Source organism: Rhinolophus sinicus, linkage group LG13, assembly GCF_036562045.2.
Source record: "Rhinolophus sinicus isolate RSC01 linkage group LG13, ASM3656204v1, whole genome shotgun sequence".
NCBI lineage: Eukaryota > Metazoa > Chordata > Mammalia > Chiroptera > Rhinolophidae > Rhinolophus > Rhinolophus sinicus.
In genome coordinates this window covers 16,758,795-16,785,920 of record NC_133762.1, presented here as the reverse complement: position 1 = coordinate 16,785,920, position 27,126 = coordinate 16,758,795, and the positions used below count along the sequence as shown (strand labels likewise).

Here is a 27,126-nt window from a genome sequence, read left to right as displayed (position 1 = left end):
TTACACATATCTCCTATGAGAAGTTAGGCCAACTCTCATTCCAGAGTCTACTAGCTGAGTGACCTTGGGCAAGTGACTCTAACTTAAGTGTCCTCATCTGTAAAGCGGGGAGGGCTCCACCTGGTTCACCCGGTGGCTGTGAAAAAGAACTGCGAGAACACCGGCTGAACGCTGCACAGGGTTGGACCGATTCCCGGCAGGCGTGCTCATGCCCGTGTCAGCTGCGCGTGCATGACGCCCGGTGCCCGCCCGGGAACCTAGACGCCTCCAACCAGGTGAGGGCAGCGGCGCTTGCAGTGCAAGAGGACGGATCGTGGTCACATCTTTTTCTGCGCAACCCCCATACAATAAAAAAAAAATCTCCGTAAATGGACGGACTAAACAACAACAAAAAGCCAGACTGGGGGGAAAGGCTAACCCCAAAGTCAGGGAGTCGGGCCTTGGAGGGATCACAAGCGGTCTGAGTCTGACCCGTACAGCTGCGTGTGCTGTGGCGCTCGGAGGGAGCGGCAAGCATCCCCGAGACCTCCAAAGAGCGGGGGTGGAGAGGTTCCACGGCGCCATGTCGGACGGTCTTCCCACTTCCCACCTTCCCAGGGTTCCTTCGGACCGTTCTACCTGTGCGTCTCGCTGGTGGAGCCGGCCTGGGCGGGATTCCTGTCCGGCTTCGCCCTCAGCCTTGGCCAATCGGGTTGGAGCGGATGAACAGGGACTGGGCCAAGCAACGTCCTTATTGGACAGCGCTAGTGGGGGCGGGGCGAAGGCGGAGCGCACGTCAAAGCGGAAGTGGGCCGTCGCCTCGCTGATTACGTAATGTCGCGGCGGCTGAGGCGGTTCCGCTGGCTGGTGTGTGCGCGGCGAGCGACTCCCAGTGCGGCCCGCTCGGCTACTACAGCGCCCGCGACCCCGCAGGCCCGGCCGCCGCCTGAACATGGACTCTGCTGGCCAAGGTACCGGCGGGCGCGGCGCCTCCGTCGCCTACGGGCCCGGGCCGGCCCACGCTCCGCCCCTCCCCGGGATCGCGTCTCGGTCTCTCTGTCGCCTCCTCCGCCCGCCCGCCCCCCGGCCCGTGGTCAGCTCCCAGGCGCTCGACCACGAAGCTCCCGTGGTCGTGGCGAGGGTCTTCCGCCCGCGGCTTGAGCCACTTCTGTCCGCTGGGACCCTCCCCTCGTTCCCCGAGTTGTGGGTGTTCTCACTCCAGGCAGCTTTCGTTATGCCGCCGCCCGGCGCTTGCCCGCTCGGCCGCCCTCGGGCCGTGCCAGGGCCTTTGGAGACACTCCCGTCTGGATCTGGCTGAGGCGTCGTGCGCGGCCCGCGGGCAGGGACGCGGAGCGGAGGGGACCCACCCTCGCGTGGAGCGCAGCGCCCTTGGGTGGCGACGCTGCCGGGGCCCAGCCGAGTTAGGGATTGTCTCGCGGAGGGACGGGTGCAGTGAGTCGGGCACACCCAGCACGCCTGGCCTGTTTCCAGAACAGACACCCCGAGCAGGCGGAGATGCCGCGGGGGTGTGGCGCGGGCCCGGAGATTAAAATCTGCAGAAGGGGATACGAGTCAGTCTTCATTCTGAGGCTCTAGGGAGGGGGTGCCGAAGCCTGTGCTGACATAACTTCACGAGAACGTCAGCTGCTTTCCTGCTGTCTGACCTCAAACATCAGAATTCCTGGCTTCTGATGACATTCTGTAGACTTTCCTGCTTTTGACGACGGCTTATAGAATAGTTGAGCGTCAGAAGCCCAGGGCTTTGGTAGTTGAGGAGGCTGTTCACTGTTGGACTTGCACCTCTAATTTAGGTCAGTGTCACAAGCCCTGGGTTCTGACCAAGAGACTGACAGGAAACATTAACTGGGCACTAACTGTGTGCCAGACACCTTGCTAAGCTTGTGTGTCAAATGATCTTCTTCCACTTTCAGAATAACCCTGAGAGTAGAGTGCGTCTTGGCTTGGCCAGATGTTGCAGAGGATTATACAGGGTTAGAGAGCTGGGGCTCCCAGGGCGAAGGGCTCTGGCCCCCGACTTGCCTATGGCGCCAGCCCCACGCTGAGTCTCTGTGGGTCTTTTGGTAAGACGCTTGGCTGCCTCGGGTCCTCTGATGAGGCACCTAGCTGCAGGGTGTGCTGCGGTGGTGTCACCAGCATGTCCAGTGCCTGGCATGTTTGGTAAGTGCCCACTTTCTACCTGGGGGTGACTTCCACGGGACCCAATTTTAGCTTGATAGCCAAATTAGAAGATAAAAACTGTGGAGTTTTCTTAAGGCATTTACTGAATTTGAGTGGGTTCAGCATAAGGGGTACAAATCATGAAGTAGTCAGGTAGGTGATTTCAGATAAACATCAGAATCAACTTCGTTTAGTAAACACCTACTGAGCACCAAGGAAGTGCACAGCTCCAGGTGCAGGACCTGTGGGGGGCTAAGAAGGCATCTTTGCTTTTGAGTGCACTCAGTCTGTATTTAGCAGACTAGGATTTCTACAGTGGACAAACATACCTGCCATTAAGGAGACTTCTACTGCTTTCTAAGCTCTGTGCCTTTTCTTCTAACCGATTTTTAAACGTGCCACACTCCATGCAGCATCTGTTTCTTCACAGAGTGTGCTGATCAAAGGGAGGGTGTTTTCGGCGCTGAGTGTATAAAAGTACTAAATGACAGTCGTATGTCTGGAGTTGGAAAGAACTGAGCAGACCCATGTTTCCTTGCGTGGGATCTTCCAAACCTCATGCAGACGGGAAGCTGAATTGACTGTGAACTGCAGGAACGTGAACCTGGTCTGGGCATAGCAGAGGGGTGGAGGCACTGTGCCCTCTGCACCCACTGGGAGCTGCGGGCCTGCTGGTGAGGGTCCAGGATGGACTCACAGGGACTTTTGTTTTGCCGACTCCCTGCGGGACTGATGACAAGCGTGTGCTCCGTGGCTGTGAGTGTGGTGTGCGCGCTGGCAGATCAGTTTTTGGAAAGTGGTGCTTGTTGTGTGTACAGCCGTATTGTGTTCCTTTGCTCTAAAAATGGCAGATCTGTTAGATTGGGCTGCTTTGTAGCGAAGGTTTCCTGTCTCAGTAGATAGCACTCCACAGGGGAAACAGAGTTAGGGTATGGCTGCTGTGCACCAAGTGTCTTGGGTCCTGAAGCAGCATCGGAGTGGACTGTGGTGTGGCTGCTGCAGTCCAGTGGCCACACCGTCCTCACAGACCCTTTGAGAGCAGAGGCACTGTTAGTCCCCGGCTCCCTCTCACATCCCCCTGCCCCTTGCCCCTGGCCCCCTGTCCTTTCAGCCTTGCTCTCTCCCTTGGTGGAGCCCTCTACCCTGTTTACTTCTCTGTACCTTCTTACTTGCCGCTCTCTGGCCTCATTTTGTCCCTGGCAGATATCAACCTGAATTCTCCTAACAAAGGCCTGCTGTCCGACTCCATGACAGATGTCCCTGTTGACACTGCAGTGGCTGCCCAGACTCCTGCCGTGGAGGGGCTGACGGAGGCCGAGGAGGAGGAGCTCAGGGCCGAGCTCACCAAGGTGCTGTCCTGGGTTACCAGCAGGGGAAGCCTGTAGGCTCATGAGGGACCGCGATGCTGGCTGTGCTGGCAGAAATTACTCTTGAGAGGCCGTCCCCGGAGCCCCAGAGAAACTGCCCTTTGCAGCCTGTGCTTTGTACATGCCTGGCACTGGTCGCTGCTGCCTGAGGATGGCCACACAGGGACAGCCACTCCGGGCACACCCTCTGCTGGCAGTCTCTCTGTTGGAATTAATACCATGTTTTCAAGACCCCACGAGTCTTATCTGCCCCTCAATCTTAATTTCTCCTTCAGAAATACTTCTGTAAAAGGTGCCATGTGGTCTTTCTAAGACAGAGTCCCTTAAGAGGAAATAGGAGTTAAGAACAAAAGCCTCTAAGTGTAATTTGTATTAAAAGCAGCTGCCAAGAGTTTCTTTTCACCGTGTGATGCAGAGGGTAATAGTGACTCACTTGACATTCCAGAATCTGGAGAGATGAACTTGTTACCATCTGACCATAGCATCCAGTCAGGCAGAGGCTGACGCAGTGCTTGTCACAGGCCTTTGCTCTGTGTCCAGACAAGCCCTGTCTTGACACATCGTGGGTATGGCCATGGGTCTGAACAAAGCTAGGTGTGTCGATGAACCTCCGCCCCTGGAGCAGGTTTTAGGTCACGGAAGCACGAATGAACAAAGGTTAAGAGAAGCAGCAGGAAGTGCGAGGACACTCACGCTTCACGTTTTATTTCCAATACGTTGGCTTAGAGACTAAAACCACAGGTCTTTTTCAGAGTGGAATTACAAAGTGAAGGCGCTCTTATGTCACTTACAATTTTCAACTTGCACGTTCCCCTAGGCAACTAGCCTATGTGCCCTTAAGCCCTGTCAGTCATTGCACCATAAATGAAACGTTCTCGTCACTGGTTGAAACTGCTTGAGTGACTAGTAATAGTTTGGTCTTTGATGACACTGTGTTTTTAAATTATTTCTTGTTTCAACTATTTCCTAAAGTAGAATTTAGTGACGTGCAGGACTCTAAGCTGTGTTTTAGTGCTTTGATCCAAACAAGCGCTCTTTTAGAATAGCTGTTTATATAGGAGCTGAAAATAGTGAGAGCTCTAAAGTAGTAAGGCTCCAACAATGCTCCCTTCTGGTCACATTGGTTTTTTGGTTTTTTTGTAAGACCTGAGGAGGTTCAGGATTTTATTGTCAGGATTCTTTCTGGTGTCCAACTTACATTGCCTTAAGCGCAAAAGCGAATTTGCTTTTGGCTGTGGGACTGGCTTTTGCTGAGGCCTGGAGCTGACCTCAGGGACACACGTCATAAGGGCTGTCTCTGTCACCTGGGTCTCTGGCCACCCATCTGTTTGTCAGCTCTGTTTCCTTACCACTGTATGTGGAACTCCTCCGTGCACGTGGGGACTGGCTGCCGGAAATTCCGGCTTCTGTTCTCCGAGCCCAGACCCAGATCCCCGAGGGACGGGCTTCTCCCCTAACACCTGTGCCCAGCCCCCAGGAAGAGCTCTGGCAGGCCTTGCTTCATCATCCACGGGTAGGCACAGTGACTGGTAGCCCCCTTGGAAGTACTTGTCCTGGGGATGAGCTAGTTCTGCAGAAGAAGCTCGGGTCCTGGTACCGGATAAAAACAGCAGGTGTCTGCCGCAGACTGTCCCTGAGACGATTATGTCTCTGTAGGCAAAAAGTGCTGCATAATTCTAGAGGCCTCCCAGCAGTGTGCAGGGCGCCGGCCACGTCTGCAGCTGTGGCAGCCGATCCTGTCCACTGCTTGCTTTTGCAGGTGGAAGAGGAGATCGTCACTCTGCGCCAGGTCCTGGCAGCTAAGGAGAGGCACTGTGGGGAGCTGAAGCGGAAGCTGGGCCTCTCCACCCTGGAGGGCCTGAGGCACAACCTGTCCCGCAGCTGGCATGACGTGCAGGTCTCTAACGCGTAGGTACCCTGATGCTGTGCGCCAGGCTGCCCCGGGTGTTCACCCTGTGGGCCCTCTGCCCAGAAGCCCCGGGACCTGGGGACGAGGCTGCCCTGAGTGCTTGACCGTGCTGCACCTGTGCTTGTATTGATTCAAATGGCTTGGAGTCTACACGTATTTTACAAGGCGGGTGGACGCCCATGCTAGTTGTCCAAGTGGGATGTGACAAGAAGATGTTTCAGGGTCCATATTGGGGACAGTCAGGTCCTTACTGAAGCCGACTTTCCTCTGGTCCCCATAGCTCAGTGTCTGCTGAAGTGGACATAAGTCCTTCTCATGAGTGTCACGTAGTCACCACGCCAGGACCTCCTAACCAGACATGACTCTGCTCTCTGAATTTGGGGGTGCAGCTGTGGGGCTCCTCTGAAATGTATCCTCCCACGTGAACGCACTGGGATTGTTCCCCATGACCCCACAGAAGGACAGATTGAATGGCATTTCCCAGGTCGTCTGTGCAGAGCCTGTTCCTGTCATAGCAAACTGTAGGTTTTGAATGCCAGGGGTGGCTGTCAGAGAGGAGTGTGGGGCCCCGGGCTGTGCCCTGTTGCTGCTCACAGCACTGCTGTCCCCCGAGACCCTCCTGCACTGAATGACACTAGCAGTCCCTCGGCCTGACAGGAGAAGAGCTGGTCGCTTGTGCCGACCCCTCCTCAGGCCTCACCTGGCCTGCATACAGGTCCTTGCACAAGTGCTGTCTGTTCTCTTGCAGGCTGGAGACCCAGCCAGCATCGTGCCAGCCGGAGCTTCTCCGTTTTAGCTGGAATTTCATGTGCAGTTTGAAACCTGAGTTGAAATAATTTTTCTCAATAATTTACCACAGACTTTCTGTTTTCAGCTATGTGAAAACTTCTGAGAAACTTGGAGAGTGGAATGAGAAAATGACCCAGTCAGACCTGTGAGTGCCTTTGCCCATAGCACCCCCTTCCCTCCTCCTCCCGATGCGCCTTACAGCCAGGCAGGCTGGGCACTGGGCACAGGCTGAGCCGGCTGTTTCCTGGCTGTTTTGTTTTAGAAGAGTTTTCTCCTCTCCAACACAAATGAAACGATCCTTTGGACTTGTGGGGTGGGCTGCAGTCGCTGAAGAGGTCCAGTCAGAACCTGGGCCGCACTGCAGACCCCTCTGCCTGGCACGGGGCCCTTAGATAAGAAGCCCTGCAGCATCTTTGGCTTTCAAAGTGGCCAAGTGGTCGAGTGCCATCGGGGCTGGTGTCAGTGGTGACTTTCGTTGGCCTCTCTCCTTCGCTGCAGACTGAGGTCCTGCTGAGCACTTCTCCAGAGCGTCACCAGCTCTTTAGCACTTTGGGGGTTCTTGGGTGTGGGGAGCGGTGTGGGCCGTGCTGCTGGGATCCTGAAGACCCCATGCTGTCAGCCACGCACACATTACCAGTACAGCACGTACGGACAGCGTCGCGTGCAGCCCTGGATGGCGTCTGGCATCTTATTTATCTGTGCTCCCACCTGATTGCAACTCTTTTCAACCGGGTGGGGCCATGTTTAAAAATAGTCATGTTCTGGGATTTTCCGTCTCTTGTTTAGAAGGAAGTGCTGTCGTGGTTTCCAGAGAACACAGCAGAAAGGCCTTTGTTGGGCTGAAAGGAAACGGGCTCTGCCAAGCTTGACTTGGAGGTGCCTGGGACCCCAGCTTGGCTGGCTGTGTGCATGGAGCCTCTGCAGCTGGGTGTGCCCAGGGGCCCCAGCAGGTCGCGTGTTCAGCTGTTAGTGTAACTTGACACACAGCCTGTCGCTGCGTAGGTGTTTAGGGGTGCTGGGAACCTTCGTTCTGCCCAGGATGGCTTTGTTCCCAGGTCAGCTTCTCCTCTGGTGCACGGGGCACCCAGCGCCACAGCCCAACACAAAGTGGCCTGATGGGACTCCCTATGGTCAGGAGCCATAAGCTCTTGCTGGCCGGACCGGGGTCAGAGTAGGGGTGGTGCAGCCCCCAAGGGAGATGCAGCAGAAGGTGCGTCCAGCAGACGCCACTCGCTGATGGCGGGAGGAGGCTGCTGGTCATGGGGCGCTCTGCCGGTGCCTTCCTGAGAGGTGGGAGTGACTCCCCAGGGGCACTGGCCGGGCAGCACCAACAAGAGGCAGGTGCTGCTGCCCGGGCTACATCTGCCTCGGCTTGGCGCTTCCTGAAGGAGACGCTTGTGACCCGTTTCTGCACCCCAGAAATGCCAGGGCTGCGGGGTGCTGCCCCCACGGCCGTCACCAAGGACTCCGGGCACAGGCTTACGCCGCTCTCCAGCCTGCGCCTCCCACACGTGGTCCTGAGCCACAGGGTTCCAGGAAGCTTTCTTTAAACCCTCTGCTTCAGGCCGTTTTATTCCGGCAAAGCAAGAGGGCGTTAACGTGATCGTCTGGACTTGCTGTTTGCGGGGCAACTGCGCTTGGAGACGTGTTCTGGATCTGTGTTTCTAACGACACGGCGCATCTTCAGTTACTCTGTACCTGGTGTTTCTCGTTACCGACGATCGCTCCAGGTGCACAGAAGCCTGTTTCTTGCAGATAATCTAAACTTAGCTCATTTTGAAATGAAAGCAATTTGTCAGGTTAGGTCTTAGTGTGGGGGCTAGCAGGCACTGCAAGTTAGGGGCCCCGGAGAAGGTTCTAGAGCCTTTCCTCAGCAGTCTGTGTGGTGTCACACCTGCCACAGGTGCTTCTTCACCATCATTGCCACTCTTGCCAGACCCTGAGACTGGTCATGGTGCAGGTGGCAGATCCAGGTAGAGATACTGTCAGGCTAGAGAGCAGGGTCCGTGGCAGAAACAGCCAACGTGGGCAGGCTGTAGTGGTCGGAGGCTGGCCTGAGGACGGAGGGAGGGCAGCAGGCACTCCCAAGGGGCCTTCTGCAGGCAGCGGTGGGGAGCAGGTGGGAGGGAAGGGCTCAGAGGACCCACTGCTGGTGCTGTTGGACCCCACGCTCAGCTGTCACCACCGACGCTGGCGAGGCGAGAAGGGCAGGCTGGCATCTTGGGAGCCCTGCCATCCCAAGCCATTACTTTATCGGGGTTGCCAGATTGGCCAGAAGGAGCTCTTGGGTTCAGGCTGCTGTGCCTTTGTTGTGGTAGCAGCTGGAGGAGGGCCGGCAGCTCCAGGCATTGGCTCTCCAGGTGGGCCCAGGCGTGTCCTTGCCATCCCTGTGGCCGAGGCACCCTGCCCGGCCCGCTGATGTTGGGGTCATGGAATCACGTCTCCTGTGATGCATATGTGTGAGGGTGGAATGGCGGAGGGCATAGACGGGGCGGTCCTTGCTGGGAGCCCACACCTCCCTGGAGCTGAATGGTGGCGTGGGACCGAGGTTCCCGGGTTCTGAAGCACGGGGGGTGGGTGGGGCTGGAGGACACTCGGGAGCGCACCCCTGTGGGTTGGGTGACCTGTGTTCTCCGCTGTGTGCTGTCACATGAGAAGAGCCAGGAGCGGCCTCCTGAGGCCGTGGGGAGCGGCCTGCTGGGGCCCTGTGCTTCCCCGGTCAGAGTTGCTGTGGGAGAACTGGTATCACAGTGGGGATACCCATCACAGGAAGGGTGTCTCGCAGGGCTGGGAGGTCCCAGCCTTGCAGTGCTGCTTCTGTCCCTCTGGGGGGCCTGGAGCTTGGACGCATGTCCCTTCCATGGTGACCGGGCGAGCGTTCTGTGGGCACTTTGTCTTGTTGGCTTATAGGTGATAGCTGCCCCTCGTGTTTGGTTGGTTGAACTGGTGTTTCTTCTTGCCAGCTACAAGAAGACTCAGGAGACGCTGTCTCAGGCGGGGCAGAGGACGTCAGCTGCCTTGTCCACCGTGGGCTCTGCCATCAGCAGGAAGCTTGGAGACATGAGGTGAGGCCCTGACCCCGCCAGCCTCTCTTCCCTGAGGCCTGGCCCTTCGGGGAGGTTTTGGGGACTTTACATCTATTAGAGGGTCTGAGGGCAGCCTGCTGGAGCCCCAGGGCTCAGGACACTCATAGGTGTGGCCATACCCACCCCAGACTCTCGTCTGCAGGCTGTGCTGCTCCGTTGCCGGCCTCTTTGCCGATTCTGTATTTCTTGGGAGGGACAGTTGTGGGTGTCTTTGGGTGACTTCTGGGGTTGGGGTTGGTGAAGGAGAGCGCTTCTCATTGAAGTTCCGTGGAGAGAGAAGGACTCGGGCCTGGGGGTCGGCATCAGGACAGGTGTGGGGTCTCCTCGGGTGTATGCCTGGCCCAGATTTCAGACAGTGTGCTCGCACGCCAGGGACCTCGACTGAGTGTCCTCTCCCAGAGGCTCACGCGACCCTCATGGCCACTGAAGGTGACTCTTGAGCAGGACCTGGGGGCCAGGGAGTTCAGTTTGGCTCGAGCACTTAGAGGACCCCAGCCTGATGGCCATGCCATCGCCCAGCTGGGCCTCTGGGCCTTGGAACCAGAGGCAACGGCATGATCCTGGCTCGGCTGCCTCCCTGTACCCTGGGGGTGTTAGGACTACCTCCCAGGGGTTGTTAGGACGAGGTGCGCATTGGAGAGTGACAGCCAGGCAGTGTGCCGTGTGTGTCACCGTCGCCAGCTCACTCCCCGCCTTCAGGGAGTGCCTCCCTGTAGCCCATCCTGAGAAAACCACATGGGGCATTGCCTGTGGGCTTGATGTGCCGAGCGTGATGTTGAATGTGCCCCCCACTCTCACCCCTCGCCAGCCTCTACCCTGGTGGGCTCCCTCCCTGCCTGCCCACCTCCCAGGCCAGGCGGTTGCCTGCTGGGGACTCTGCTCTGGCCACTTAGCCAGAGGCGAAGACAGGTGGTAACACCCCTGGGCACCTGCTCAGTCCCGCAAACGATGACCCATGCCCAGCACCCTGCCCACCTTTTATTTTGTTTGTATCACATAATTACCCCTCCCCAACTGTATCCTGACCGTTTTAAACCTTTAGAGAAGCTGAACAGTCATACGTGGTCTGTGTGTTAGCTCTGCGCATGAGGACTGTGGCCTCCGCTCCTGAGCAGCTGTGGCTGGGCGGGGGTGGGGGGTCCCTGTGGATCGCCTTATAAATGCAGGCCTTGCCCACCGTGGCTGTGATTTGGGCCCAGGAGACACCCAGCCCTCTCCCCGCCCCGTGACTCTGAGCTGGCAACAAGGGTCCTGCAGTGACTCCTCCCAGATGTCTCACACTGAGCTGCTAACACTTGCCTTGTGGCTGTGTTCCTGTAACAAATCTGCTTTAAAATAGATGACACTGTCACTGCTGTGCTCTGGGACACCTGCGTTGGCCACCTGAGCCGTGCCGTGGTAAGCCCAGTGACAGACTGATCACATGCCACTGGTGGCCTGGCCTCGCTCCAGGGACTGCGGGGCAGGCGGGGCAGGCCGTCCCAGCACCGCTGAAGCGAGCAGCATGTCAGGTTGTGCCCGCTCTTTCCTCAAAATGCTGGTCTGATGACAGCACTTGAAGGAGGCAGCCCGTCTGCTCTGCGTCACCCGGGACGTTCTCTTTTCCTTTTGGGTCACTCACTTTTGAGTTTGTTCAGACTGCCCTGGGTGGAAAGTGGTGGAGACGGCGGGCGCGGTGCTGATGGCAGTGGCTGTGGACGAGTCTGTCCCAGCCACTTTGATGGTGCAGATCTGCACAGTCTGCTCTGGGGACAGTGACGTATCCGCTTCTGCTCAGAGAACGGGGATTTGCTGCCGACTCGGGGCGTGCAGCTTCAGGTCACAGTGCGCAGGCCGTGGCCAGCAGTGAGCCGGTTTCCTGTCACAGTGATGCTGGGACGGCTCCGTCCCCGTGCCTGGCCTCACTGTGCCTCCCGTGTGTGGAATTGCCCCCTGTGCTCTGTGGGGCTCGCCAGGGCCTGGGACCAGGGGTCACTCAAGGTGCCTGGAGGGATCGTCCTATTTGCTGGGGTGTCTCACCATGGGGGCTTTCATCTCCCACTGGTTTTGTCCTTTTGTGTTTCAGTGGTGCTGTGAACTCTGACGTCTCAGGGTCCTTGATATACCCCACTGTGTCACCATGTGGTCTCAGGTGGTTTCTGAGGCCCTGGCTGTTAACTTCCCCAGTTTAGGGCTTGAGCGTGCGAGTCCATTGCTTCCTGAGAATGTAAACTGGGTCCAGGGAGGTTCTGCCATGAGTTTGGGCCAGTGACCCCTAACTGGTCACTGCATTGCGACCTTTAGGGCCAGGCCTTCAGGACAACTGTCCAGGCTGGAGTCCTCAGTGGTCTGTCCAGGAGTAGCCTTGGGGCTTGAGGTGGCAGAACTGGGTTTGGGTCAGAGGATGGGTCTCGGTCCAGCTTGGGGACCTTTGACAAGGCACCCTCCTTCCTTCACCCCCTCCTCCAGCCCGAGGGGAACAGTTCCTGCTGCCTACCTGAGTGGGCCCTGGGGCTGTGTGTGTGGCTCTGAAAGGACCTCCCTGTGGGGCAGCCTCAGTATTAGAAGACCTGGCCTGGCTGGGAGTGGAGGGGGTTGTGCTGCCCCTCCCCGGGCCCTTGGACTCATGCTGGCTTCTAGGTCGACTCCTGTTGTCCGTGGTGATGGGGCCGGAGTGCCGAGTGCTCAGCCCTGACGGCGTCCCAAGTCCTGTCGCCCGGGGTCTGCAGGACGCAGGCCGCTCTGCCAAGGTGCGGTGTGCAGCTGAGCGGGGTGACTTGGTTCCGGGGCGCCTTGGCGCATCTCACACCTTTGCACTGCTCGACCCTTTGGGGCTTCTTCCCTCCAGCTTCCAAACAGGGTCATGGACGTGCAGGGAGGGCCCTTCTAGGTGACCACACCTGGGGGGACGGAGCTGTGGGGTGCGCAGGTGTCAGTTATTGGGCCAGAAAGCGGCAGCCCGCCCCTGAGTCGGGCTTGGGACACGTCCTGCTCTCCTTGGCGGTGTGAGGACTAGAGTGTGGCCTCCCGGAGCCCGAGCAGAGGGCTGGGCGGGCACTGGCCTCCCTTCCTAACCCTGCGTTTCTTCTCTCCTGCTGCCACCTTGCAGGGCTCGTCCGTTCTCGCACTCCTTTAGGTAAGCCTGACTCTGGACACACCTGTGGAGGGCTTTGCTCTGGCTCGGCAGGGCGGGCTCTGCTGGGCCGTGGAGGTGCTGGGTGAGGTGGTGAGGGGCCGTAGGCTGCCTGACATGGCCCCTCCCAGAACGAGAGAGCACACACTGGCTTCTTGAGCTGTGGCCCCCGCGGGCCGTCACCAGCGGCGTGGCAGGTGCAGGGCTCCTCCCCAGGCCTCCCTGCCACCTGGGCGCTGTGGCAGCCTGCCCCACCAGCCTCACAGCTGCCCATCTGCGTTCTCCCCATCTGTTCCCAAAGAGACACGCTCTTGTGTCCTATGCCCTGCACCCTCCTGAGAAGCAGCCCCCCCCCCCACTTCAAGGGGCGCTCGTCTCATTTGTGATGCGTCTCATTTGTGACACGAGAGCGCACTCTGCATGGGGCAGCACCGAGACCCAGTCAGACCCCTCCCCCACTCCCCGCCGTCTCCCTCCAGTGACACCGGCACCAGTGTCACACACTGTTCTGGATGGGAGGTCTGCGACCTAAATTCAGAACACTCTGCGATGATAAATGTTTTTACCTTCTTGATCTGGTGGTTTCTCTTTTGCCAAAAAGTCATTTCACTTGCTGTGAGGTCAAGTAAGGACATCTGACAGCTGTTTGTTTCAAAAGCTTCTCTGGAGCCCCAGGCGTCAGTCTCCCTCAGCAGCGTCACACTTCTGGGGCGACTGGAGTGGGAGAGAGGAGCCTGGGGTTGCGTTCTCCTCCTGGTGGGGGCCTTACGAGGCTCCCTGGTACTGGTCCCAGATGTGCTGGGGGTGGGGCTCCCGCCACCCACCCCGCGGTGCGGTTTCTGCGCGACCCGAGCTGATGCGCCCTAACTCTTGCTTCCCTCTCTGCTTTTCCCACGCTTCCAAGCAGCAGCTCCGCCATCCGCCACTCGATAAGTATGCCGGCCATGAGGTAACGTAAGCTCCTCCCAGAGCCCGCGGGGCCGGGTGGGAGCGGGCGCCCCCTGCTGGTCAGCCTCACTTCCCGTCCCTGGACCAAGGACGACCCTTCCCCTGGCAGCCTCCTCTCGGATAATTTGGGGAAAGCTCCTTGTAGGCGGAAGAGCTAGTGGGGTTGAGGCGCAGAGGAGGCTGGTGTGCAAAACTGGTCTCTATCCGGAACGTTCCAGGGCAGCCCACAGGGTCGGGCCAGGGAGGGCCAAAGGCTCTGACCCATATCTGTCACCCATGAGGCCTGTGTGGTTTTATGTGCTCCTGGAATGGATCCCTGGTCTCCCGAGAGCCCCAGAAGTCGTGGCCTGTTCTCAAAGTCTCTACCTCTTTCCTCCCACTCTGCTCCTGTCCTTGTTGCTGATGCCACACCCGAGAGCATGCTGGGAGTCCTCGCCAGGCTGCCTGCAGAGGCCTGGGGCTGGGTGGCGCTGGGGCTAGCCTACTTTCCCTCCTCTGCCTCCTTACCACCCCTGTCCCAGGATGCACTTGGTTGTTCTGTGCTTCACTCAGGGGAGATGTGTGAGGGACACGTGGCACTTTTCCTAAGCCAGCGCAGGTACACGTAGGGGCCGCAGAAAGGTGCCCCACACCCACCCATGGTCCAGGTTGGGTCTGCAGCTCGGCCACGTGAGGCCTGGATCTTACCAGCTGGTGGCATGCGGACCTTCTGTCCCTGTGGTGGGCGAGTGTGGCTGACCTCGTCCTGACCCGGTGAAGCTTCCAAATGACCTCGGCTGGGCTCTCGTCGGGGGTGTGCCCCCCCTTCTTCTGGCTTGTCACATTTGTGCAGTGCGACCTCAGGATGCCACTGGGGATCTTCCCGGAGGATGACCCTGACCCCGAGGCCCTTTACACTCAGGAGGACAACACAGCTGCTTGTCCCTTGTACCGACACCTCTTCCTTTTCTCTTTAAAGGAGCTCTGCAGCCTTCAAGTCGTTTGAAGACCGAGTTGGGACCATAAAGGTAACTGTTCCCGGACCGTTTGAGTCTCCGGCTAGGGTGTGACCTGGCACTTGGGTAAACTGTGTCATCATTGTATATTCACGAGCAGCTATAGGAAGCCATACAGAGGGCCCTGTACCTGTGGCAGTTTCCCCAGTGATGACATCGCAGTAGCACAGCCACGATGTGATGCTTGACAGTCAGGACAGCGAGCAGTTCCATCCCCACCGAGACCCTTCATGGTGCCCACCTCCCTTCCTCCTGCCCTGCCCTGGCAACCACGAGTCTGTTCTCCGTTTACATAGTTCTGTAACGTCAAGAAAGTCATACACCTGGAACTAAACAGTGTGTACCCTTTTGGGATTGGCTTTTGTCACGCTGCATAATTTCTAGGAGATATGTTCAGCCTGTTGCCTGTGTCAGTGGTTTGTTCTGTTTTATTGCTAAGTAGTGAGTATTCACATCTGGAAACTCACACAGAGAATTGAACACCTTGAGTTCCCAGCAGGGTCCTCCGATCAGCCTGGCGCTGTGTGCTCTGTCTCAGTTTTTTCTTTTTTGGTCTTTTTCTATGTAGTCTAAGGTGGTGGGTGGCAGAGAGAATGGCAGTGACAGCCTTCCGTCCCCGACTGGAAGTGACAACAAGCCCCTGCCCGAGCACACGCCTTTCTAAGCCCACAGCAGCTTTGCCCGGCCACAGGACAAGAAGACACCCTCACCGCCACACCTGCCACTGCAGCATGGAGCACCAGCCAGGCCGCGGGCAGGCGCAGTGAGCGGTTCTGAGGACAGTCGTGCCATCCACACGTAGACGTGGCCGCTGCGTCGCATGACTTAGACAGCAGTCTGCACACAGACGCTTTACACTGAAGTCGGTGATGTTGTCACAGGTCACCGCGCCTTCCTTCCTTGGGTGCAGGAAGTAGGCGGGGCAGAGGTCGCGGCCGAGCTCCCTTTGCAATCTTGTTAGTTCATCAGGATGCTGAAAGAACTGGAAGAGTGAGGAGTATCAGTGTCTTTTCTAACCTTGGTCTTCCCTGAGTCAGCTTCTGAGACCCTCCAAGAAGAAACAGATTATCAGCAGCTGCCTAATTGTTACAATAATGATCTAGCTTTAACAGAAGCAAATTCTTTATTTTTTAAATGCAGTGGATTTTTCAAAATTTAAAACTAAGCAAAGCAGCTTTAGCCTCATAGTTAGAAAATATTTGTTTGGACTCAAGCTGAAATACAAGCCTTATATCGCCTTATGCTTTATTTGTTTATAATGTTTTTATATATGAAAACGAGGGTTCCTTAGTGGGTTTTGAGCATAGGATTCTGCATTTAGCCCGAGGGCAGCATGCCTGTACCGTGGTGTGTTTTTTTTCACTAACGCGCTCCATCCCAGTGGGTGAAACTCGCTTCTCTGTCCTCAATGACGGAGGCAGCTCCCGCTGGCCAGAGGGCTCCTGGGCTCCAGGAGAAGGAAAAGCCAGCACCCTTCATAGTGGTGTGGCCAGGCCCGGCCGGCGTGTCCCTGGTCAGTGGCTCCAACCTGCCTGTTTACCATATGCCAGGGCAAGGTGAGCAGCTGGTGGATCCTGCAGGCCGGGTCCAGGCTGGGTGTGGGGTCAGCTGGAACTCTGCTGTCACCTTTCTCAGGAGCTACAAAGATCTCTCCCATTTTGAAGCTGCCACAGCCCAGCAGCCTCTCACCCAGGGCCCCACATGGCGGCTGTGTCTGGAGGGCCAGCTGTGCCTTACTGGCTCTGAGGGATGGGGTGCACCCTAGCCTGCATGTGCATCTGTCTGTGCCCATCCTGGGGGCCTGTCCACTCAGTGTCCACTTTGGGGGACAGTGATGTGCTCTCTGGACCTGGGTGTCTGCTGCTCCACGCTGGTGCCATGGGAAGACTGCCATGCAGTGTCCTCTCTCCAGAGTTAGAATGTCTCAGATGGGCTGCGGAGAAGGCAAGATTTGTCTTCTCCTTGAAGTAAATATTGGGTACTCCGTCAATAAAGTACTCCTCTGGGGGCAAAGCCACTTTAGCTGTGTGTGTCTTACTTCATTCAGGAAGGTGACGAAAGTGGCGAACAAACCAATGGACACGATTGCTGTGGCGTGAGCCCACACCCCAGGGAGAGGCAGGCAGGAAGGAATGGTGTCAGACAAATTCCAGACCTTCAGTGCTGTGAAGAAAGACTGGCGTGCTGTGACAGCATATAAAGGTGATAAGCCTGTGGGCTCTGTGAAGAAGGGGCGTGGAGGACGAGGGGGAACCAGCAGGTCACCTCATGGGTCAGGTGAGCTGCAGGAGTTGGGCAAACCAGCCAGGAGGCACCCCTTGAAGGGGTGGCCTGGGCGAGGGCTGCCTCTAGCTGCTCTTAGAGCCACTGCTGTGAGCAGCGAGGCCACACGCATCCCTCGGCCAGGTGGCAGAGCTCACTGAGCAGTGGCCTCAGGAAGGAGAGGGTCCTGCTGCTCGGACCAGTGGTGTGCCGGCTGTGACCCCACTGTGCAGCCGGAGCCACAGGAAGAGGACCAGCAAGTGACTGGCCTGAAGAACACAGCAGAGCAGAGTGAATGTGAGCTCAGGCAGCACGGACCCTGCCTGGGGCCTGGGGCCTGGGGCCTCAGAGGGGAGGGCAGACAGCTGCCATGCGGCCTGGCTCGCGGCACTCTTGTCAAGTTTTAAGATGATCTGTCTACAGGATCTGAAACAAGCACAACCAGCCGTGCTCAGAACCCACCCAGCCTCTGACAACCGTTCATCCTACCAGCCTTTGTCCTGCACAAGCCAGCAAATGGAATGCACTCATTCCCGTCCCTTTCTTACCAGGAGATGGCATGCAGGGCCTGCGACCTGCTTTCCCTGCTTAGCGCCACGCTGCAGTGTCAGCCACACCCCCTGCCCAGGCCCTGCAGGGACAGCTGCCTGCTGCCTCGCAGGAGCCCACTGCCCGTCTCAGGTGTTCACAGTGGGAACCCCTTACCAGGGGCATTGACCTCCTTTGGGGTCAGGGAGCCAGGCCTGCCCCAGATGTGACAGGCGGGGAAGTTAGTGACTTGCAGTTTTCAGAAGCAGTCCCCGCATGACAGTCCAGTGCGACAGTGAGCTGGTACAAAGGGTGGGAAGCACCACAGCTGTGTGCAGTCAACATTTACCCTCATTTATGCTGCAAGTGGGTGTCATGTGGTCTTCGTTTATTAAATGTCCTGGGGGAAGAGTCCACTGGGCTTTTGTGGGGTGCAAGGGTGAATTTGACATGGACCTAGGCCTCGGGAACTCTGCACTTCCGTTTGTGGGGAAGACGGTGTTTCCCTGAAGAACTGACTTGTGTGAGCCCAGGTCCTGCTCTCTAAAGCCTCAGTTCCCTCATCACAGGGTGAGGCTGATGGGTCCCCCTCACCCGATAAAAGGCCATGGGAAGCACACCGGTATCCTTCCTGTCATATTTTCTCCCAACAGGTTGGCTTGCTTGTTTATAAAGTATTTGTGATAAGGGACTTTAGGTAGCATGCGTCTTATTTTGCTCTCAGGAGCAAAGTAAGCCTTTGTGGCCGTTTTCCTTCTTAACTATACACCATTCCTTTTGAATGTGCTTACTTGTACAGTAGGCAGGTTTCCGTCTTCAGTGTTATATAAACACCAAGAGCTGCCTAGTGCTGACAGCTTTTCCTGTATTTGGGAACATTTTCTTAGGAAGAATGTCCCTAAAGCAGAACTCCTAGGTTGGGGGGGCCTCCCTAAGACCTGATTCATTTGTTTTTGTAGCTCCCAACACAGGCTGGACACGGCTTCAACTTCAGTCTGAAATTGGTGCCCACTCCTTGTTGTCTCATTTATCCTATGATTCTGGCCCCAGATCTTTCACCCGCTGAATCAACAGACACAGATATCAGCCTGGCCTTTCTGCTTCTTGGTTTTCATGGGCCTTTTCTTGCTGCCTGCTTGATATTGCACAATTGAATGACTGCCAGGAGACTTCCCGAGCTCTCTGCCACTTACAGGCCCAGAGCCTGGGACCAACTGGGCAGTCCAGGGCCAGCATGATGGTAAAGAGGTGTAAGAGGGCAGAGGTAGATGGGGGCTGGGGCTTGTTGGCCAAGAGTTTGAATTTTACTGTCATAGGAAGCCTTGGATGTCATCAGGTTTCTGTTATAAGAAGACAAATGGCCAATGGCAAGAGTGGAAGCCCGGAGGCAGGAGCACTGACCAGAAAAGCCTGTGGGAGTGGCTTTTAGGATGAAAACCGGCACAAACCGCTCTAGGAGGAACAGCAGGTACTCCGTTACAGGAGTCTAGATAGGGAAGGTCTCCCCTCCCTCGGGGTCAATGGGAGGAGCCAGGGAGGGAAGGGAGTGAAAGTTGGTTTCTGCCCTTCCACGCCGTTTGTAGGTGATTCTGGCGGGGGGGGGGGGGAGAGGGTGACTGGATGATGGAAGTGGCCCTTTGGTGACTGCGCAGGAAGGAAGTCCTATCTCTGCGCTCTAGGGAGGAGCAAACGTCAGTCCCCAACAGTGGCTGGTTGTGGGGCGTCCGCCTCCGGGTCATCTCTCACCAGTTCCCTCTCGCGTTCTTTGATGACAATTACGTTTTCTCCACCTTACGTAAAGCGCTGCACACTCAGCTTCGAGACAAGTCCCCGCACCTCTTCTTCCGTGCGGCTCGCCGCAGCACCTGCCCGCTCACCTATGAGCACCTTGTGCATCCGCCGCAGGCCTCGCCACCGCCTGGCGGCTGGCGCTTCCGGCTCCACAGAACAAGCTCCGCCCACAGGTCTGGGGCCTCGGCCCCAGGGCTGTCATTTGGGACTCCGCCCCTAGGTGGGCGGAGCGTCTGCCTAGTGCTCTGGGCGCACGCGCGGCCTGCCTCGTCCGCGACTGCGACCCGCCGGAGCCCACGTCCTTCCGGGGGCGCGCGCGCCGGTGCGGGTGCGTGCGTGAGCGTGCGCGCCCCCGCCTCTGCCGGTACTGCTCCCGCGCCCTCTGCCGCTGCCCCCGCCGCTGCCGCCGACGCCCGGGGTCCCCGAGGTGCAGCCCCGGCTGAGGAGCGCGTCGGCCGGCTGCCCAGCAGCGTCGCGGAGCGGAGCCGCAGAGTCGCGGAGCCGCGGAGTCGGCGGGCGGGCGGGCGGACGGGCGCGCGGACAGGTGAGCTCGCGGCGGGCCCAGCGGGCCTCGCGTCAGACCCGGTGGGTGGCGGGCGCGGGGCGGGGCTGTGGCGGGGCTGTGCGGGGGCCTCGGAATGAAGTCGGGGGGCGGCCTGGTGTGACGGGGACCTCGGGGCGAGGGGCGGCGCGCCCGCGGCCGGAAATGGCGGCGACCCTCGCTCCGGGCCGGGGCTCGGGGTCTGCGGGAGGAGCTTCCCCGGAGCGCTGCTGCGGCGGGGGCCGGTGGCGCTGCGGTTTGGGCGGCGGACCCAGCGGCGGGGCGACCCCCGGGCGGGCGGAAAGGTGCGCCCACCGCGGGGGCCGGCGCCGCGCGTGTCTTTGTCAGGGTCGCCCCGCGGGGTCCGCGCCCGCCGGAAGACGCGGGGTGCCGCTGGGTGCGCAGGGTGCGGCGTGCCCTCGTCGGGGCCCCGAGCGGGCCGCGTTCGCGTGTGGGTGGGGTCGCACTCCGGGGTCTCGCGGGTCTGCGCGGGGCGCCGCCAGGCCATCCCGGCTCTGCGGGTCGCGGCGACCGCGCAGCCGTCTCTCCGCTCCCGCTGTCCCCGTGACAGAGGGTCCTTGCCTTCCTGGGTATCGGTGTCCGTGGGGCGGTTGGATTAAGGAGAGCCTCTCCCATGTGCCCGAGTGGTGGTTTCTCAAAATTCACTCAGTTGTGTCACGCAGGGAAAGGAAGCAAAAGTTTCCGGTTTCATTCTTTCTCTGTCCCGAGGTTTAGGCTTCACGGGGCGTTTTACCCAGCCGGTCAGAACCTAATCGGCGCTGTGTTTGGATTGTTAGACACCTTTTCCTGACTTAGTTGTCTGTTTAAAAAACGTCTTGATGACGAGATCATCGAATCAAAAAGTGGCCCCATCTGTTACCATGGTTGCGCAAAGGCGAAGCTAGGCAAAGGACCTGTGTTCATTTACTTGCTTTTCTCTTGTTAAATACTGTGCTGAATTTCAGGACTGAGGAATGTGTCAGATGGGAGATGAGATGCGAAGCCTTTGGGAGATGTCATACTGGACTGTTCTCCTGTCGCCTGTGTCGCGGTTCTAGGACTCGGTAGCATGGCCGGCCGGCTGTGTAGCAGACGTGCCTGGGTGGTGCAGACGGCATTGTCTCCCAGGGTCATTGTGGGTGGTGATCGTGGACCAGCACTGGACTCCGGGAGATGAGCGTTACAGGGCCCCTTCGGCCATGGTGAAGGCAGAGTGTTGGAGGGGTTTTGGGCTGAGCAGACACTCGGGTGTGTGGGGGAGACTGTGAGCCACTGTGGCCTCTGGATGGGAGCCCCTGTTGGGCCGTCCCCAGCCCTGTGTGGCCTGTCTCCTGACTCACTGCCGCCTCCTGTTTGCTGCGCTCTGAGCAAACACACATGCTGTTTTCAGGTCTGCCCGGAACACTCAACTTCCTCACCCCCGTGCTCCCTGAGGCCAGGCCTTCCCTGACTACTCTCCCTCAAATTTCAGCCTGCTGCCTCCTGTTTCCTGTCTCCCTTCCCTGATTTCCCACAGCACCTGATTGTTTTAATGTCCTATTTAATTACACATGTTTGTTACACTTACTATTTTACTATGAGGTAGGGTCCATAGAGAGACTTTTCTGTGCAAAGAACAGTTGCAGGCAATACTGTGTGTCCAGTAAATACTTGTTGAGTGAATGAAAGCTACGAGCCTACTGACAGCTGGGTGATGCGATGACTTTGTCACTTGGAAGTCATCGTGTGTGAGTACTGAGCACTTGGGGGTACTGGGTTCCGAGGGAGGTCTGTGGCAAGTCGCCTCCCTTTGGGCACAACCAGTTACAGGTAGATCAGAGGTGCTTGGGGCCTCCCTGTGAATCTTTATGATTATTTCAAAATAATAAAGCTTTTAAAGTCAGATCTCCACTGGTGATAATGCTTTCAGAAATTTTGTGTTTGGTTATCCCCCCCAAAAAAACCCAAAATCCCACATGCTGGTCTTAATACCAGGTGACATGGGTTGGTTAAGTGGAGGGAGGTGGAGTAATCTGTTGGAAAGTGAGCTGTTGTCACTGTGCTGCTGTGACGAAGCCAAACTGGGTCCTGCTTTGTGACTGAAGGACTCTGGGGTCGTGTCTAGGACCTTCACCTTGTGCCCTTCTTAACTCAGAGCGGGTGGGTGGATGTTCCTGTGTTGCTCAGGCGACTCTTAATGTCCGGGGCTTGAATTTCTGCACCATCTTTGTCCTTGAGTCCCCTCACTTGCAGAGGGTGTGTGCCACTGTGCTCAGTTGTGAGGTACCCTGGAGACCAGTGCCTGCTCACTCTCAGACCTGGGGCTTGAATTCGGGCCTCATGTACTGGTCCGTGTCTGACCTCCTACCTGACACCACTACGCAGAATCCCATAGCCAGCTGCTGACCCAGATATGAGGGGCTCTCGTTGGTCCTGGGATGTAGCAGACGTTCAGTAATGTTCATTGAATGAATGACTAAAATGCAGTGAGCCTAGAGGTCATGATAAGGCATGTAAGATGGGAGTTTCCTTCTAGAGTCATGGTATGTACACATACCGCCCTTGGAAAATGCCTGCCCCTTCCTGTAAAGTACACGGGGCAGGGCTGGAGCGTGCAATGCCCTAGGCAAACCAGACCTCAGCCCACGAAGGCAGCCGGTTTTCCAGTACGGAAACAGACCCCGCTGCCTCCAGGGGACGGATTCTTGCACAACAAGTAGGGGAGACTGCTACTCTTGCTGGTGCCCTCCTTGGTGAGTGCTGTCTGCTTGGCAGTGGAAACTGCGGCACCCCTGGGATGAACCGAAGGGTTAGAGCAGTGCGTTTGGGGTTGCAGACACCTGCTCTGTCCTAGTCCTCCCCCCATGTGCCTGTGGAGTCCGTGCCAGGCTTTCCTTCCTGAAAGAGGACAAGCAGCACTAAAAGGAGGGTCACGGCACTTGCCCTGCCTGCCTGGAGGGGGGCGGGGTGCAGGAGATGACAAGTGGAGAGCTATCTCGTCAACAGAGATGCTGAACAGTGAGAAAACGCTGTGCCCCCCTTGCCAGAGGGAATTGCTGTGCCTTTGCTGCCTACCTGCTGGCCTGGCACCAGGGCAGCTCGATGATAATGACATGCTCAGGAAGGATTAGCAGCGGGTCTGCTGTCCCGCACCGAGGTTTGGGGATTACATTCCCCGGCAGCCTTGCCTTCAGACTTGTGTTTTGTCCTCTGCATTCGTTTTGTGTGAGTAGTGTCAGTGAAATAATGCGTTCCGCCCCGGTTCTTGGTTCTGGCGGATATTTAATAAATTTAGGTCTTCAGCAAATAAAAATAGTGTTAAATTCTAAGAGTTTTGCAAACGCATTGGTAGTTAACACTGAAATTGCAGAAATGAAGTGTCGCATCTCATTCTCTAAAGAAGGAAGTAGGGAGTGAGACCGGCCTTGGGTGTCAGGGAAAATGGCATCCTAAGCAGTTTCCTTTTCAGGACTGGTCTGTAGACATTAAAGTTTCACTTGATTCCACAATCATTCTGCGTTGTACAGGTATCTGCGTGAATGGTTTTAAAACTTTGTCGTGTGGCAGAAACCTTTGTATGTTAAACCTGACTAATAGTTTTAAGTAGTGTGACCCACTGTTAGTTGTCGTGACTATTCCTTGAATGTATGAGTGTGAGTGAGCCTTACCCATCGTCATGGGTCGTTTGTAACTTTATCGTCCTTGTAACTTTTCTATATTGGACGTGTATGGCCAGCAAACGAGGTGTTTTACAAGACAAAAGGTACAGTCATTTGGTGTCTCCATTGCTGTTTCGGAGGAATTCTGTACAAACTGGTTGTAAAGTTGCAGCTGGGAGTCAGAGGCTGGGAATGCTGACGGGCCACCCTGTCGCTGTGCCCGCCCTGGCAGGCTGTGGGGTGGCCGGCGCCTTTCTTAGAGAGCTCTCCCTGCCCTGTGCCTGTTTTTGTCACTTGGTGCAGTGACAAATCTGCTGTCTTGTTCTAACCCCGCGTTGCTTCAGGGGCTGAGGCCCAAGGACACAGGCCACCGTGGGTTCCTGGCAGACAGTGCCTGTTGGGAAGAAGCTGTAGGCGGTGGACAGGAGTGACCCCCGCTCTGCAGAGCAGTGGCTGCCTCCGCCTGACTTGTAGTTTTTACTTCTGCTTTTGGAAGGGATTTAGCAAATGTGTAGTTTTTAGCTAGGCAGTCCCATTTAATTTTTATTAAGTAGCAGTGTTAAATGTATTGTGAGAGGGTTTCGCTAAGATAAATAGTGGAAAATTCTGGATCAGAGAGTACAGACTTTATGATTGTTGTCATCTATTACAAGTTTATGTTCAGTCAGTGTGTGTCTGTTCTCACCCATATGGGATTTTACCACTTTACATCCTGGTGGTCATTGAGCTGCTGCTGTGGTGTTTGATATTAGAATCTGAGGTTTTTCCAGTTGCAATAAAATTTGCTGTGTCCTCTAAAATAGGAACTTAGTTATAAGTAAAGTAAAAAGTTTAGTCATAAACGAATTTTTTTAAAAGCACGAAACCAGTCAACATCCCTTTTTTAAGTTAACTAAAACAGAAGTTGTGTTCTGGAGAAAGGCTTTTACTGGACTGGACTTCATCTACATGTGAAGTTCAGATTTTGAGGCGTCTAATGGTCCTGTTTCATTTTGTGATGAAACTAGAAAGTCTACAGTTACGGATGACAGTTATCTGTGAGGTATTTCGTAACCAGTGCCAGTTAAGTTGCTCTCTGTTTGAACCAGTAGGTTTCTCATGAAGTTCACTTAGAGGATGCCCCTCCCCCATAGGAAACCCCCCCGAAGTGACCCAGCCTGTGTTTGTGAGGGGCCAGGGTTACTCAGCGCACATCTGCCGCGTCCTCAGGGCAGCCTCGCAGGGTAGCTGTTAACCCAGTTTATAGATAAGGAAACTGAGGGTCACGTGTTTTCTCCAGTATAAAGGTGTGGTTGAATACACACAAACACGGCACGCGTGTTAAAGTGACAACACAGGATTTACACCTCGCAGAGTGCCGTTTCTGTTGGTGCTGGTCCCTCCTGCCTCGCCCGCCGAGTTGGCTGATCCTGACTGACTGTCACCAGCCGCGCCCTTTGCTCCCTGGTACTAGTGTTGATGTGGCCCCCGTCCTTGCCTCATGCGTGTGCCCCTGCTGACACTTCATGAAACGCCCCATGCAAGGGGAGCTGTGGCCCATCCTCTGAGGGTCTGTTGGTGGCTGGCGGCCATGTGGACTGGCTCTGGCTCCATGTTGCTCAGGCCAGTGGGTTGTGGTGCAAACAGGTGGGAGTGGCACAGCCTGGCACCCGCCCCGCTCTGGTCTGGGGAGGCGCAGTGCTTGGTGCCTTTTCCTGTGGCCTATCTCAGCCATCATCGTCGCAGTGTATTGTGAAGCAGAGCTGGGGAGACCCACGGCCTCTGCCCTGTCCTCAACTCAGAACAGCCATCCAGCTGCTGGACGGCTCGTCTCCGTGTTGCTGGTGGCCCGGGTGGTCCCAGAGTGAGACTAGTGGACGGCACTCAGTCTGCCTCACTGAGTTAGATGGCAGCCCCTAAAGGCTTCAAGGTAGGTCTCCCCGAGAAGGAACGTGTGCAGCAGTAGTTAATACTAGTGTTCCACCGAACAGTTAAATAAATTATAACCAGCTTAACTTCAACTCAGCATTATAGAATTGGTCTATACGTGTGTTTATTTTTGTTTAAAAAATAAGGGGAGGGCTGATACAGTGCCGTACTCAGGTAAGACTTAATGTGCAAGAAGGCCAGTTGTGGGGCTCAGGAAGACATACCCCCGTTTGTGAAATGGGTGCTGAGAAGCATGCCGGACTCAGTGTGCAGCCCTTCCCGAGCTCAGTGGCCTCTAGTGGACTGCTCCACGTTCTGAGTCTCGGCCTTGTTGTCTGGGAAGCGCAGGTCTTGGTGCTGGCTGCTTGCTGCTGTCCCCTGTGTACCTGGCACTGTCATTAGCACTTGACACGCTCCCTCCCAGACACCGTGCGAGACGATCTCCATCCCCACTGCCAATGGACACGTGGAGGTGTCCACTAACTCGCCCCATCACGGAGCCCAGCAGGTGACCCCAGAGTTGCCCACCCACCCCCACTGGACTAGCAGCCCGAGCAGCAGACTTCTGGGCACGCTCAGTGGGTCCAGGGCGCGTGTGCCCCTCCGTGCCTGCCGTGATAGGAGCTCCCTGAATTGTAGTGCAGTGTTGGCAAATTGCAGCAGTGAGCACGACGTGTCACCATTGTGCTGCTTCCCGTTTTCACACCCACCACCTCTGACACCAGGCGTCTCACAGTTGGCTTGTCACGGTGTAATTGGCACCTTATACTTGGCTGCATATGAGGTTTGAGGAATAGTTTGATCTGGTCGTGGTCACGGGCAGGCAGTCACTCGGAAGCCAGTCTGTCTGCTTCTCCAGAAGCCATCACCATGTGGGACACAGCCAGCTGCCTCCCCCGAGGACGTGCGCGCCCAGGCCGGGCGGTGGTGTTGAGACCAGCAGCTGTGTTTTGGGTGTGTACCTCGTGGAGACGCAGAAGACATACTGCCTCATCTGTCACATGTTACGAACTCTTCCCCACGGGTGTGCCTCGAGCTTCCGTTCTGGAGTGCAGCCCTGTTGGGGCATCCGGTCCACCTTGGGGGCGGAGCTATAGGCAGGGTGGTGGGTCACTTGCTTGTCAGTGTCATTCAGTGATGGCCCTGAGCCTGGGGCTGTCCCAGAATGTTTCAACAGGCACCTCAGCCTGCCTGTCCCGAGTGGCTGTGCTTGTGGTCATGCGTATGTTCACGGTATTTGAAGTTGAGATGACCTGCAGATGACGAGAGCGTTTCTCCTGGTGGCCATTCATGCGGGTGGACTCTGTCTACCCTCAGTTCCCCGCCCTGCCGAGAGCCAGGTGCCTGTGAGTTTTCTGGGGCTGCAGGGAGCCTGGGGAGCAGCAGGTGTCTGCCGGCCTGAGAAGCACGGCGACACTTTGGGTGTTGTGAGGTTGGAGCACCAGCACGTCACTGTCCCAAGGGACACTTTCTCTCCCGTCAGTTCGTGTTTAGAGTTGGAAATAAGGTTTTCCGGACGTCTTTGGTCATAGTGATGGTTGCGCCCTGGAACCTTCCTCTGCTGCTGTGCACAGGCGAGGGCTTGCTGGCTGCAGTGCAGTGACAGGGGGACCGGCCACATGTCTGTCGACTGTGCTCTGGGGGTAGGGGTCTGAGCTGGCGCTGGGCCCTGTGTACGCATACGAGGGATTGCAGATGGCACCCTGCCCCAAGGCCTCATTGCATGCCGTCCGTTCCCTTCCCTGCTATTCCCACTCGATGGTGAGCAGGAAGGACCCAGAGGGCCACTGGCAAAGGGACCAGAGGCAGCCGCCTCTGCAATGGGCTTTGAGAATGCCCGCGTTGTTTGGCCCTCTCGGACTGACGCTCTTAGCTGCAGTTACTTTGCTCAGCTTCTCACCTCCCTTCCCTTTGACTTACTGTTTCCTGAGCATCGGTTCACTACACAATAACCTTACTTGGTGTCTGGGCACACGTCCCTACTACGATAAAATGACTGGTCATTTACCAACTGCCCTGCCGGGACCAGGACAGTTGCTCGGTTTCACCATTGGGGAGACCACGGTTCTGGACGAGGCGTGGCCCTGGGGGGCGC

General features: G+C 56.9%; 2 protein-coding genes across 11 annotated transcripts in view; both read left to right on the top strand.

Annotated features, from left to right (window-relative positions):
• Positions 1 to 791: 791 nt before the first annotated feature.
• TPD52L2 (TPD52 like 2) lies at positions 792 to 16,380 on the top strand. Of its 5 annotated transcripts, none has more exons than XM_019753401.2 (9): positions 792 to 950; positions 3,361 to 3,506; positions 5,284 to 5,432; positions 6,308 to 6,367; positions 9,186 to 9,287; positions 12,397 to 12,423; positions 13,328 to 13,369; positions 14,327 to 14,375; positions 14,932 to 16,380. In XM_019753401.2, the coding sequence occupies exons 1-9, from the start codon at positions 932 to 934 to the stop codon at positions 15,025 to 15,027; spliced, it is 690 nt and encodes a 229-aa protein (XP_019608960.1). In that variant the 5' UTR covers positions 792 to 931; the 3' UTR covers positions 15,028 to 16,380. The 5 variants fall into 5 exon arrangements, with proteins under 5 accessions (XP_019608960.1, XP_074173733.1, XP_019608963.1 ...); XM_074317632.1 differs by having other exon boundaries at positions 13,325 to 13,369; XM_019753404.2 differs by lacking the exon at positions 14,932 to 16,380 and adding an exon at positions 14,464 to 14,766.
• A 2,571-nt stretch (positions 16,381 to 18,951) lies between these two features.
• The window catches only part of DNAJC5 (DnaJ heat shock protein family (Hsp40) member C5), a 31,451-nt gene continuing 23,276 nt past the window's right edge, over positions 18,952 to 27,126 (top strand). The window contains exon 1 of one of the 6 annotated variants that reach the window (XR_012491207.1): positions 18,952 to 19,488. The gene's annotated coding sequence lies outside the window, so the exon portion shown is untranslated. Of the gene's footprint in view, positions 19,489 to 19,527; positions 19,791 to 27,126 lie in introns of those variants that run through there. The other 5 variants (XM_074317629.1, XR_012491206.1, XM_074317628.1 and 2 more) reach the window with 5 other exon arrangements.

Bases quoted from the DNA above. Each gene is read 5' to 3' on its own strand.
- TPD52L2 (XM_074317632.1), top strand. The intron at 3,507-5,283 runs GTGCTGTCCTGG...TTGCTTTTGCAG, and splicing joins TCAGGGCCGAGCTCACCAAG to GTGGAAGAGGAGATCGTCAC. The intron at 14,376-14,931 runs GTAACTGTTCCC...TTTTCTATGTAG, and splicing joins ACCGAGTTGGGACCATAAAG to TCTAAGGTGGTGGGTGGCAG.